Source organism: Odocoileus virginianus, chromosome 6, assembly GCF_023699985.2.
Source record: "Odocoileus virginianus isolate 20LAN1187 ecotype Illinois chromosome 6, Ovbor_1.2, whole genome shotgun sequence".
In the NCBI taxonomy this organism is placed as follows: Eukaryota; Metazoa; Chordata; class Mammalia; order Artiodactyla; family Cervidae; genus Odocoileus; species Odocoileus virginianus.
The window spans coordinates 23,673,479-23,688,006 of NC_069679.1; the positions used below are offsets into that span (position 1 = coordinate 23,673,479).

Sequence of the window (14,528 nt, forward strand, 5' to 3'; positions counted from 1 at the left end):
GTTTTCCACTCTCCTTTTTCACGTTTATCAGAAGGCTCTTTAGTTCCTCTTCGCTTTCTCACATAATGGTGCTATCATCTGAGTGTCTGAGGTTACTGATGTTTCTCCCAGCAATTTGAATTCCATCTTGTGCTTCAGCCAGCCAGGTATTTCACATGATGTACTCTGCATATAAAAGCAGGGTGGCAACATACAGCCTTGGCATAACTCCTTTCCCAGTTTGGAACCAGTCTGTTGTTTCATGTCCGGTTCTAATTATTGCTTCTTGATCTGCATACAGATTTCTCAGGAGGCAGGTAAGGTGGTCTGGTATTCCCATCTCTTTAAGAATTTTCCAGTTTGTTGTGACCCACACAGTCAAAGGCTTTGGCATAGTCAGTGAAGCAGAAGTAGATGTTTTTCTGATATTCTCTTGCTTTTTCGATGATCCAGTGGATGTTGGCAATTTGATCTCTGATTCCTCTGCCTTTTCCAGCTTGAACATCTGTAATCTCACAGTTCACATACTGTTGAAGCCTAGCTTGGAGAATTTTGAGCATTACTTTGCTAGTGTGTGAGATGAGTGCAATTGTGTGGTAGCTTGAACATTCGTTGGCTTTCCCTTTCTTTGGGATCGGAATGAAAAGTGACCTTTTCCAGTCCTGTGGCCACTGCTGAGTTTTCCAAATTTGCTGGCATACTGAGTACAGCACTTTCACAGCATCATCTTTTAGATGATAGGTCCATAGTGGACTGGAATGCTACCTTTCTTAGCTTCCCTTACAGGTGGGTGTGCGTTGTGACTGTAATATAAACAGATAATGTCATATAAATATTTATATTTATTAAGATACTTTATTATATAAAGTTCATTATAATAACTTCCTAGGTATTTTCTCTACCCATAGTCTCTCTTTGCTATATTTTTTTCCTGCATTTTGAAGCTGTGTAAATGTTTATTGAACACCCTCCTTCCTCCTTTGGTAGGAAGCTTCTTAGGTCAGGGTGTAAATGATGTGTATTGGCAACATTGTTGTAATAAGTGGTCAGTTTTTTTGGTGAAGGTATAATTGAAAACTGTTTAAAGTAATGTTAAATATATCAGTGAAATTTTTTTAAAAATGTGCACTTAGAAGTTTTAAAGCATGAAAAGGTAGGAAGTTGAGTTAAGCTTATGGAAATTTGGGATGGAGAAATTATCTGGAACAAATCCACACTAAACCAGGATGGCCCCTATATACAAAAAGAAACTAATGAAAATAGATTGCAATTCACCAACCCTGTACAGCAGCTATGAAGACCTGGTAGCTGTTCCTAGTGGAAACAAGGTCATATGTAGCTGAGAAACAAAAACCAATTTGGATTTAACTTCTGGATAGTGGAAAAGAATGTGTGCTCTAATTTAGTAAATAACAGAAATACTTGCTCTTCCAGACATGGGTGATTTTAGGGACTTTCTTACTTTCACAGAAAATAGAATATTCTGTTTGTTAAAATTACTTTAAAAAGAAAACAAAGTTTTATCTCTTCATTGGATGTAAAAAGCTTTAAAATAGGTATGTATGAGATCTTGGAAAAAGTTGACAGCACAAATCATAAAGGAAAGAAATGTTTGACCATGGTAAGATAAAAGTTTCATTCTTCAAAGGACATTAAAAAATAAAAGAAGCCATAGTTTGGAAGAAGATATATGTAATTCACATAACTGGCAAATGATTAGTATGTATAATATGAAGCATTTATGCAAATCAACAGAAAAGGACAACCGAGTTGACAGTTGGGATAATATAGAAGGAATGAAGAGAGCGAGAGGGGGTAGTTGAGTGAATATATCACATAATCAGCTTGGTAAACAGAAAGCTAGAGGATTCTCTGAGGGGGAAAAGAAACTGAAAAGGTCATCTTGTGTATTAGACTGTTGTTTAGTCACCAAGTCGTGTCTGACTCTTTGCCACCCCATGGACAGTTGCCCGCCAGGGTCCTCTGTCCATGGGATTTTCCAGGCAAGAATACTGGAGTGGGTTGCCATTTCCTTCTCCAGGGCATCTTCCTGAACCGTGGCTAGAACCTGGGTCTCTTGCACTGGCAGGTGCGTTCCCGGGTGGGAGCCATGAGGGAAGCTGTTTCAGACTTAATTTCCTATAGCTGTACTCTTAATTTGATTTAAAAAATTGCCAATTTGCATTTGAAAATTCAGTCATAATATGTATTTATTCACAAAATTTAATAAAGTATAACAGGAGTTATTCTGGATCGTATATAATATGGTACTGCTATTTCAAAAGAAACTACATGGATCAATACAACTGAAGCAAAGTTTATCTTTGTGTTTGATCATCTTTCGCTCTATTGAAATAATAAATTCTAGATAAGCTGGTGACTGTTAAGAATTATAGATAGTTATCTAATTAGAGATAGTTTAGAATAGTTGCTTTGTAGTTATAACCACATCAACAGATCTCCTTGGCTTTTCTTCCAAAGTAGAGCCCCCCCCTCCCCACATCAGTCCATTTCTCTTGTGTCTGTTATCCTCTTAGTTCAGTTCAACATTACCTCTCACCTAGACTTCTGCATCAATTGTCCAATTCCCCTCCTGTGAGTGAAGGATATATTTGATGTAGTTATTCAAATAAGATAAGAAATTAATGGTTGAGATACAGTTTAGATTTTGCAGAAAATAAGGGAAACCAAGCTATTTATTACAAGAGCATCTTCATTTCATTAGAATGAAAACTTGACTTGAAAAGTGGTTATTATGTAGTCCAGTACCAAAGGAACAAATAGAGCTTTAGTTTTTAGCCATTTTGGAAAATAATATTAAATAGTTGTCATATTTGACTTTTTATTTATTTGTTTTTGAAACAGAAAGCTTTTTTAAAATTGACATGTTTTTGTTTTGGGATTTTTTGTTTGTTTATATTTGTATTTTCTGCTAAGCCACGTGGCATGTGGGATCTTAGTTCCCCAACCAGGGATCAGACCCATGCCCCTTTTGGTGCAAGTGTGGCATCTTAATTACTGGACCACTAGGGAAGTTCCTAATTGACGTGTAGTTGAGTTATAATGCTGTCTTAGTTTCAGATATACAGTGTAGTGATTCAGTGTTTTTGTAGATTATATTTCATATAAGTTATTGCATGATAATGTGTATAAGTCCCTGCACTATTCAGGATATCCTTGTTGCTTATCTGTTTTACATATAGTAGTTTGTATCTGTTAATCCCATACCCTAATTTTTCCTTACCTCTCCCCTTTGATGACCTCAAGTTTGCTTTCTGTGTCTGTGAGTCTGTTTCTGTTTTGCTGCAGAAGGCATTATTTTACTATTTTATGACTGAGTTATATTCTTTTTTATTTATAATGTGTGTGTGCATGAACACTCAATTGCTCAGTGGTGTCCTATTCCCATGGACCCCATGGACTGCCATCAGGCTTCTCTGCCCATGGAATTTTCTAGGCAAGAATACTGGAGTGAGTTGCATTTCCTACTCCAGGAACTCTTTCTGACCTTGGGATCAAATCCATCACTCTTGTGTCTCCTGCATTGGCAGGCTGATTTTTTACCACTGTGCCACCTGGGAAGTGTTTGTATATAATATATGTTATACATATTATATACACACACTGTCTCTTCTTAATCTAGTCATATTGTTGATGGGCACACTTGGGTTGCTTCTGTGTCTTGGCTATTGTAAATACAGCTGCTGTAATCATTGGGGTACATGTATTTTTTCAAATTAGTGTCTTCATTTTTTCCAGGTAAATATCCAGGAATGGATTATATGGTAGTTCTATTTTTAGTTTTTTGAGGAACCTCCATACTAGTTTCTATAGTGGCTGCACCAGTTTACATCCCTACCAGCAGTATACAAGAGTTCCTTTTCTCCACATCCTCTTCAACTTTTTAGATAAATCAGTGGGAACAAATGCCTTTCAACTGTTTTAAAGCAGCTCCAGAATGAAATTCCAAGATTTTGACAATAAGAGTATATTGTCAAGTAGCAGCTGTTGTCTCCGAGACTAACAGATTGCAAATATGATACCAGAGAGAGTAAAAATCCAACAAATGCTAGAATTTTAATTGCATGATGGCAAATACTATTTTTCTTTATTTTCCACATTTACTAGAGTTGGCATCTATTGTTTACGTGACCAGAAAAAAGAAAAACATTTATCGTTATTTTAAATAGGAGACTATGATTTCGTTCCTTGCTCTTAAGTCACATTTATCTAAGGAGTGGACTACAAACAGATTTTTATATGCTACAAGGCAGAGTATGATAAAGTTTGTAAGAGCTACCACTAATGTCTTTGGGAGTGGTTGCATATTTGAAACAAGAGTTAGTGATTTTATGTGGGAAAAGAAGATGACATTTGAAAGCAAGGAGGTTATGCGATTAAAAGCACAGGTGAAAAGATTTAACTGTGGCACTCGGGAAGGTCTGTCAACTACCCCCCCTCCCTCCCCCCGCCCCCCGCCCCCTGCCCCCCGCCCCAACATTTACTAAACAGATTGAAAATTTTTGTGTTAAGTATTCTAGTCTTAGGTCTTAAACTTGAAAGATGAGTTGTTAAATTATAAGCTGATGAAGGTTGTTTATATAGGAAATACAAATTTATTTACATAAGCTTCTGGAGTACTTTAAAGCTTGAATGGATTAATAAGGGAAACAGTTATTTATTTGGTATGGTTGAAAACATGAGATTCAAAAACAAGTTTATGTAAGTTATTAGCCAGCTTTAAAACCTTTTTGTTGTATTAAGGTGAACTGTGAATCAGGCAGCCCTATTCTTCCAGTAATGAAATCTTTATTTTATCCAACTTTACTAGAAAGGGCAACACATCTCTTTTAGGTGGCACTTTGATAAAACAAAAGCAAATTGGGAATAGTGAGGGGAATTATGTTAGGGATTCTTTTGTTTAAAACATATCCTTACACTTATAAGTAACATTCTAAAAGTTTACAGTATTTTCAGTAAAGCCAAGATAAAGCTAAAATGTGAGTTTTTAATTAAATTACTTTTATCAATATTAATTATAAGATTTAAGGGACTAGATCTGATAGAGTGCCAGATGAACTATGGATGGAGGTTCATGACATTGTACAGGAAACAGGGATCAAGACCATCCCCAAGAAAAAGAAATGCAAAAAAGCAAAATGGCTGTCTGAGGAGGCCCTACAAATAGCTGTGAAAAGAGGAGAAGCAAAAAGCAAAGCAGAAAAAGAAAGTTATACCCATTTGAATGCAGAGTTCCACAGAATAGCAAGGAGAGATAAGAAAGCCTTCCTCAGCGATCAATGCAAAGAAACAGAGAAAAACAATAGAATGGGAAAGACTGGAGATCTCTCAAGAAAATTGGAGATACCAAGGGAACATTTCATGCAAAGATGGGCTCAATAAAGGACAGAAATGGTATGGACCTGACAGATGCAGAAGCTATTAAGAAGAGGTGGCAAGAATACCTAGAAGAACTACAAAAAAGATCTTCATGACCCAGATAGCCATAATGGTGTGATCACTCACCTAGAGCCAGACATCCTGGAATGTGAAGTCAAGTGGGCCTTAGGAAGCATCACTACGAACAAAGCTAGTGGAGGTGATGGAATTCCAGTTGAGCTATTTCAAACCCTAAAAGATGATGCTGTGAAAGTGCTGCACTCAATATGCCAGCAAATTTGGAAAACTCAACAGTGGCCACAGGACTGGAAAAGGTCAGTTTTCATTCCACTGCCAAAGAAAAGCAATGCCAAAGAATGCTCAAACTAGCACACATTTGCACTTACCTCACACACTAATAAAGTAGTGCTCAAAATTCTCCAAGTCAGGCTTCAGCAATACGTGAACTGTGAACTTCCAGATGTTCAAGCTGGTTTTAGAAAAGGCAGAGGAACCAGAGATCAAATTGCCAACATCCACTGGATCATCAAAAAAGCAAGAGAGTTCCAGAAAATCATCTATTTCTGCTTTATTGACTATGCCAAAGCCTTTGACTGTGTCGATCACAATAAACTGTGGAAAATTCTGAAAGAGATGGGAATACCAGACCACCTGACCTGCCTCTTGAGAAACCTGTATGCAGGTCAGGAAGCAACAGTTAGAACTGGACATGGAACAACAGAGTGGTTCCAAATAGGAAAAGGAGTACGTCAAGGCTGTATATGGTCACCCTGCTTATTTAACTTCTATGCAGAGTACATCATGAGAAACCCTGGGCTGGAAGAAGCACAAGCTGGAATCAAGATTGCTGGGAGAAATATCAATAACCTCAGATATGCAGATGACACCACCCTTTCAACAGAAAATGAAGAACTGAAGAGCCTCTTGATGAAAGTGAAAGAGGAGAGTGAAAACGTTGGCTTAAAGCACAACATTCAGAAAACTAAGATCATGGCATCCAGTCCCATCACTTCATGGCAAATAGATGGGGAAACAGTGGCTGACTTTATTTTTGGGGGCTCCAAAATCACTGCAGATGGTGATTGCAGCCATGAAATTAAAAGACGCTTACTCCTTGGAAGAAAAGTTATGACCAACCTATACAGTATATTAAAAAGCAGAGACATTACTTTGCCAAGAAAGGTCCATCTAGTCAAGGCTATGGTTTTTCTAGTGGTCATGTATGGATTTGAGAGTTGGACTATAAAGAAAACTGAGCACTGAAGAATTGATACTTTTGAACTGTGGTGTTGGAGAAGACTCTTGAGAGTCCCTTGGACTGCAAGGAGATCCAACCAGTCCGTCCTAAAGGAGATCCGTCCTGAATATTCATTGGAAGGACTGATGTTGAAGCTGAAACTCCAATACTTTGGCTACCTGATGTGAAGAACTGACTCATTGGAAAAGACCCTGATGCTGGGAAAGACTTGAAGGCAGGAGAAGGGGACAACAGAGGATGAGATGGTTGGATGGCATCACCGACTCAATGGACATGGGTTTGGGTGGACTCTGGGAGTTGGTGATGGACAGGGAGGCCTGGCGTGCTGCTGTTCATGGGGTTGCAAAGAGTCTGACATGACTGAGTGACTGAACTGAATTAAATGATAACTTTTGGAGAAAATGAGAAATGAAAGGGAAATACTTAATTTTACCATCCTAAAATAACTGGTAGTATGTTTATGTATTTTCTAATAGTCCTACAGTTTAATATTTTTAAAATATAAAATATGCTAAGAAGCATTTTAGAGACTGTAAATGAGAATTAGTAATAATCACAGATGATAAAATAAGAGTCTGTGCTCTGAAGAGGATAAGTGCTTCTGGCCTTCTGAAGATGAAATATACTCTGCTCTTCTAATTTGGGTTATTTTGCTCCTTAGGTTTCTCCAGTCTTGCAGAATCTAGTATAAAATTCTCAAGTTTCCAGTTTACTACATAATCATTTGAGAAGAGTCAGGATCCTCTAGTGAAATAAACACTTAAATGATTATTGGGAACTTGAATTTTGGTTTTGATCCAAGTTCCACCTTGTGACTTTGTAACTTCACTGAACCTCAAATGTGTTGAACTTTAAATGCATGAGTTCAATTCACAAATATTTTATTTGAACCAAATACGTCGAAGTTTATGTGCTGTGTTTCTGGGATATCCTTAGGTTAAATTCTTGGTTAACCAAATAGCCTTCATTTACTATTACTTTTATCCCACCAAACTTCTTGGGGTGGTACTTGTCCCAGCTCAGCCCATGAGGAGGATTACAATTAGATACCTAATTCAGTCTGGTCTTCATATACCCATACCTCCTCTGGCCAGTTCTCTGATTGTTAACAGTTGAGCCCAGATAGGAATCAGAGCCTGTAAATAACTGAATCATAAAAAGTTTAGAATGGTCATCTGTAAATTTAAAGAATTTTAGAACTTCTTTGCAAAGAATTATTTTGACCCTAGTTAATTAATAGAGAGTTATGTTTGAATTTGCAATTTTTTTCCCCTCAGATCCTACCTGGCTTTGAATTACCAGTATGACAAATACTTCAATTTTAAAATCTTTGTTGTAGTGCTAGTAATTAACTTAAAACAATACACAGAGTTGCACACGACTGAGCGACTACGCACAATAATACATAGTGTTTATTAGGTGTTAGGCTGTGTTTAATTTATTGAAGGTGGGTGTTGTAACTCTCTCAAGGACATGTAGGTAAGATGCTGAGCTAGGATCTAACTTTATAATAAAGTTTGACTTTAGACTTCTTACTATACCCCCAACACTGTGCAACTTTAAAAGAGTACAACTCTCTGACGGAAAACTACTTGTGTTATGAAATATGAAGAACTTCTAAAAATCAGTAATAAAAGGCAACACAATACAAAACAAATGACTTGAAGGCATAGAGATGGCCAGCCAGCATATGAAAAAAATGCACGACGTCATGCTTTCATCATGGAAAATAGATATTAAAATCATAGTGGGTTACCACTTTATACTTACTACAGTGAGTACAGTTTAAAAAGTTGAAAACACCAAATGTTGGCACAGATGTGGAGTAACTGAAACTGTCATACATTGTTGGTAGGAATGTAACGGTCCAGTCACCTTGGAAAACAATTTCTTATATAGTTAAATATACTCCCCTATGACTCATCAGTTCCATTCCTAGGTAATTATTCAAGAGAAATGAAAGCATGTCTACAAAAAAACATATAAGAATGTTTATAAAAGCCTTATTCATAATAGCCAACACCTCGGAACATTTCAAATGCCTATCAGCATAAGAAAGAATACATGAATTGTGATGCATATTTATTTATTCAGTGAGAGGACTGACTACTTAGTGCTAACAGAGAATGAAGCCCTAATATGACAGCACAGTAAGTGAAAGAAGTCAGATAGAAAGGGAGGGTACAAGTGGTGATTCTGTTTGATTCCATATATAAGAAGGCCCAGAGCAGGCACAACTAATGTATATATTGGAAACCATGTGTAGCAGTGGTTACCTTTGGTTACCTATTTGATGGGCAGGAGGCCTCAGGGAATTTTCTGGAGTCATGAAAATGTTCTGTGTCTTGATGTTGGTTGTGTAGATATGTGTGTTTGTCAAAATTTGTGGAATTTTATATTTAATATCAATATATGTGATTATATGTAGAGTATACACCTCAGTCAAATAAATGTCAATATATAAAGTAGAAAAAAAAGCAAGGAGTGGGTCTCAGACAGGCACTCTGACAACAGAATGACAACTGGCAAAGAGCATTCAGAGATACTAAGTAGCACAGAATTATTATGTTGAGCCTCAGTTGATAGTTGTAATAACCAAGACCTGTTTAATCTTCAGTGTAATTTTCTAAGAAATTGGCAAGATATTTGACTTTTGGAAAGAATATAATGATTATTATATTAGAAGTTTTACAACTAAAATGCTTAGATGTCAGTTATCTAGAACATTACTATATGAAACATTTCTTAGATTTTCTGTAAAAAGTAGTTGTGGAATATTGGGAAATAATTCTGAATGGAACTGGAATGTGGTGTACCTCAAGAATAGTTCGCCAAAAAGAGAGCATGAAAAGACCAATTTGCCTGATATGTTACTAAAACAAAACATTTCTTTATATGTGGTTTAGATTTCTAATTGTTATAAAAAAATTGAAAATGTATCTGAGCTAAGCATGTTTGTTTCAGCATTTTCTTTGTAGTATATTTCAGAAATGTTAGAAGCATAGAGGTATCACAATTAAATGTGCTAGAATACAACAGTATTTTGTCTGGTGAGATGCTAGGAGATGGACATACACAGACAACTGATGGGAGCCTCTGTAGTTTGTCTTTAGGATCCTGCGTTACTTGTTCCATGGCAGTGAAATGTGCTTGAACTACTCAAGTGGTGGAATAAGGGATCTGTCATCTTTTATTGTGAGATTGGTCTTCAAAATAAAAGTCAGCCTCTAAGTTAGTTACTCTGGGTTTTGACCTTTTTCAATTAGGCTGCTTTCTCTGGACTGTCATGGAAGTAGTAAACACTTAGGTACCACACATTAAGCGATGTGGTCTTTGATTTCTCAAAGAAGACTGACATATTGGCTGGGTTTTTGTTTATGGAAAAGCTAATTTCTAATCTTTGCATCTGTTCTAGTAATAGTTATGCACGAGTGCGAGCTGTGGTGATGACCCGGGATGACTCAAGTGGTGGATGGTTACCACTTGGAGGGAGTGGACTAAGCTGCGTCACTGTCTTCAAAGTCCCTCACCAGGAAGAGAATGGCTGTGCTGACTTTTTTATCCGTGGAGAGCGACTCAGGGACAAAATGGTAAGAATAATGCATATTCTGCTATAATTTTAAGTCGTACAGAATGAGCTCTCTATGTAAAATTATGATTAGTATGCTGTTATTTATGGAAATTGTTTTTGTCCGGGATTGATGATTGGTTCTGTAACTCTTTTAAAGTTAAAGACAGCGCAATGCCTGTTTTCTTTGCGCCTGGACCGGTATTAATGTACACATGTTAAAGGGGAACTGCTTTTCTGATTAGGTTTAATGCAAGAACATTCATGAATAGTCCCCCTAGTTTTTAAACCAGGTGCACCTTCCTCGCCTTTTCCCCACTGTTACTTAAATTGGAGATTGGCACTGTAGTCCACAGGCCAAATCCAGGCCTGTCATGTATTTTTGTACAGCCCATGAGTTAAGAATGGATTTTGCATGTTTAAATGACTGAAAAAAATCAGTAATGATTTTATGAACATGAAATTCAAATTTCAGTGTCCATAAAAAATTTATTGGAATATAGCCAAGCTCATTTGTTTACATTTTGTCTGTGGCTGCTTTCACACTGCAGTGATAGAGTTGAGTAGCTGTAGATATCTGGCCCCTACTCTAGATTGTTGTGTTCTCAGATTCTTGCTCCCTTCATCCCCTGTCAACCTAGGCTCATCATGTGACTAGTAGGGGGCCATCCTAGGTTATAGCTCTACTAACGTCCACACAGATAAGTGTTTCCTTACATTCATATGTTTTAAATTTTGAATCCAACCTTTGGTAATGTTATGCATCTACTCTTTTAATTAATGTAGAAAACTGTTTCTCCTTTATTTCATTTATGAGCCAAAAAATAATCATATCTGAGAAGCTGAGATATGTTAATGTTGTTCCTGTATTAAGCAGAACTTAGAAAATGAGAATAAAGTGCTCAAAATTTCCAAGGCTCTCGAAAATAGCTAGAATTCCCTTTAACTATTTTGTGAGCTCATTCAGCATCTATAATATTATTTCTATTGAAAATGTGTTTTAAGTTTTGAATAATTTTCATATATAAATATTTTGAATAAACCTACTTTTAATTTTGATTCTTGGTTTCTGCATATTTTTTATTCCTGAATTATTTCAGTAATTTAAAAGGTTAGCTAACTTGTCTGTGCTCCAGTTTCTGTCTCAGTTAAATCTGATTTAATGACTTCCCTAAATCATCTTGAAAGACTTTTAACTCTTAATTTTTTACGAATTTAGGATTCCCTTCTGACGGTATATCTCAGTTAATCAGAATGTGGTTTTAGGCTTATAAAAAACCCCAGTTGAAGTCAGAAGTATATATAATAAAGTTAACATGTCGCCTCTAAAAGTGTAAATATTTAAATGTGGTTCTGACCTTGGATAACACAGTGGCCAGCATATACTGATGCTTATTTAAAATATAGCCTGTGGACTTCTAAGAAAGAGCCCATGGTGACCTGTACTTAACATGTAATGCTTTTTGTCCAAGCTGTTGATGACTGGGAAGTGTTGTTGGAGAAGAAGTTGTAGATTTTAGAAACTGAGTAAAACAGTCACAGTCTAAGTGGTTATATAGTCCACTTGCCAGTGCAGGAGACATAAGAGATGTGGGTTCGATCCCTGGGTCAGAAAGATCCTCTGGACGAAGGCATGACAACCCACTCCAGTATTCTTGTCTGGAGAACCCCATGGAGAGAGGAGTCTGATGGGCTACAGTTCATAGAGTATTGAAGAGTCAGACATGACTAAAGTGACTTAGCACACAGCACACAAAGGCATTTCTTAATAGTAAAGATGGAAAAAGAGAAGAAAGGTATCAAAGGTGGAGAAAGAATTGGAGAAAAACATCTTGCTGAGAAAGTATAAGAACATGGAATAGATATGAAATAAAGAAAAAAATCAAAATGAAACAGAACCCAGTCAGCCCTACATATCCATAGGTTTCACATCTGTGGATTCAAACAACCACAGGTGGAAAATATTTGGAAAAAAAATTACATAAGATTCCAAAAAGTGAAACCTGAATTTGCCTTGTGCTGCCAACTATTTACATAGCATTTACTTTGTATTTGGTATTATCAATAATTTGGAGAATCATTTAAAATATATGGGAGAGGGGATGCATATGGATATATGCAAATTCAGTGCCATTATATGAAAGAACTTCAGCATCTGCAGATTTTGGTATCATCAGGGGCCAAACAGACAAGGCAGATACTGAATCCAGTCCCCTATGGATACCAAGGGACTACTGTATTGGCCATATTAATAAATGTGGACAGTTTACTTGAAGATAATTAAATAAGAAACCAAATTTGCATCACTAGGAGTGAAGGCTAGTCAGAGAATAAGCTCAGATTGATGTTTCAGGTGGTTGCTTAGAGTATGATTTTTGACATAAAGCTTAGTGAGAATAAGCCTGGGATTCAGACATAATCCAAACTTACTTCCTGTGATGAGACATAAAAAAGTGCCTTTAACGTAATCCTAAGGTGTAAAATAATTAACTAACAAGAAAATATGTCCTTTTGATGGAAACACTAACCTAGGAATCAGAACTGTTGTTTCAGTTAGTCGTTTCTCCTTGAGAAAGCTTACTATTTGTGAAATAGGAACAATAAATATATCTCTGTGTAGGATTGCCTTATTTCTGTAGGGAATAGCTATAATAAAGCATTTGAATTGTATGTTCAAATCGTATGATCAAAGGCAGAGCAATAATACATGGCTCTAAATTGAAAATAGCAGTTTTGTGACGTCTCAAGACAAATGGGACAGTGACATTGAAATAAGCAGATTAATTGGCCTCCTCTGCTTCATAATACACTTCTAAGATACTTCTGAAGCAGTTATAGAATTGAAGTATGAATTGGTTTTCACTGCATTTTGGGGTCATTAATGTCCATTTCTATAGATATTTTTACTGATTGGTTTTATTTTAATCCATTTTTCTGGGTTCTAGTACTATAAAAAAGATGTTCACTGTGATGGTTGAATCCATAAGTTTGCAAAGTTCTTCCCAAGTTAATGATAGTTTTCTTTAAAATCCTTCTTGATGATAAACTGCATTTTAATACTGTTCCTATGTAATAATCATTTAAAAGATACTGCTAAAAAAACTCTGTTCTCTGTTCATTTTGTCTGTTGGTGACATCTTAGAATCCTCTACCTTGGATGAATTCTAGAAATAAAGTGAGATACCTGCCCCTCATACCTCAGGAAAAAACTTAGGCCCTTTAAGAAAGAATAGATAATTATTAATGAGGTGCCTATAGCCACTGGCATAGCTAATAAACACTAGATATTTTAAAGAGGGCTTATAATAGTCAAAACACTGGTAACAGTGGTGAAGGTGAAAGATGACTTTTTTGAAGAGTGAAAGAGGCATTTGGTAGAAGGTTTTTCCAGTCTTAGGTTTACACTACTTGTTCTAAAAGTGTCCTGTTACGCTTCCCAGAGGGTTATGTTTCACTCTTTTTTGTTTGTTTGTTTGTTATTAATAAGAAAAGGACCACAAATCAAGAGAAGGCTGATGAGGATTTTTTCAGAAAGGTGACATTTTGTATAGTTGGCTTGGTGCTAATTCATTCATTTATTCAGAGTGAACTGAAATTATTTCCTATGATGCTTGCCTATAACTTGCTTGTTTTTGTGAGTTTATTTTCAAGTTGACCTTCTGCTGATCTACTTTAGAGCTTCCCAAGCTGTATGCCATGAATAGGTAGATATAAGTGGCAGGAGCAGCCGAGGCTGGTAACCTCTTAACCACGAGGCTCCTCCTCTTTCCCGATTGTCTTATAATCGTTATTTTTCTGAGTAGGCCTGAGGAAAAAGTTGGAAAGCACTGCTTTATGTAATTGGCTTTCCTACTTTGTTGATAATTCAGAGAAATTTAAAAAAACACTAGGCTTTGGTGGTGTAGCCCAAGATAATCAAAGTACTATCTTTCTCCCAGACACTTGGAGATATATAGAATGGTCTCTGACAAGCACAGATTCTCAGAACCCTTTTCTTGATACGTATCAGTTGTATCCTCTGTTTCCTTCTAAATCTTTATAGCCTTGATTTCTCCCTTAAATGCCAACTAAAACTTAACTGTTAATTTGTATAGATAATCTTTACTATAGAGCTTTAGATTCCCCATGATAGAAACTCATTTGTATTCATTTTTATATAGTTGCTATTCTCTATTAGTGTGACATTTTTATTTTATAGGCAGGCATTTTATCAACTTACTATATATAGGTTAAATTGTTTGACCATTTTTAGTTGAATTGTATGTGATTAGAAAATTTAAAGCATTAAATTATAGCACATTTTAAAGTCTTTATAAGTACTTG

At 36.2% G+C, this 14,528-nt stretch overlaps 1 protein-coding gene across 1 annotated transcript in view; it reads left to right on the plus strand.

Moving 5' to 3' along the window:
• The window catches only part of SPRED1 (sprouty related EVH1 domain containing 1), a 112,858-nt gene that overhangs the window by 49,614 nt on the left and 48,716 nt on the right, over positions 1 to 14,528 (plus strand). Inside the window, exon 2 of the mRNA XM_070468982.1 lies at positions 10,053 to 10,227. Within this exon, the coding sequence (XP_070325083.1) occupies positions 10,053 to 10,227 (175 nt within the window). The remainder of the gene's footprint in view (positions 1 to 10,052; positions 10,228 to 14,528) is intronic.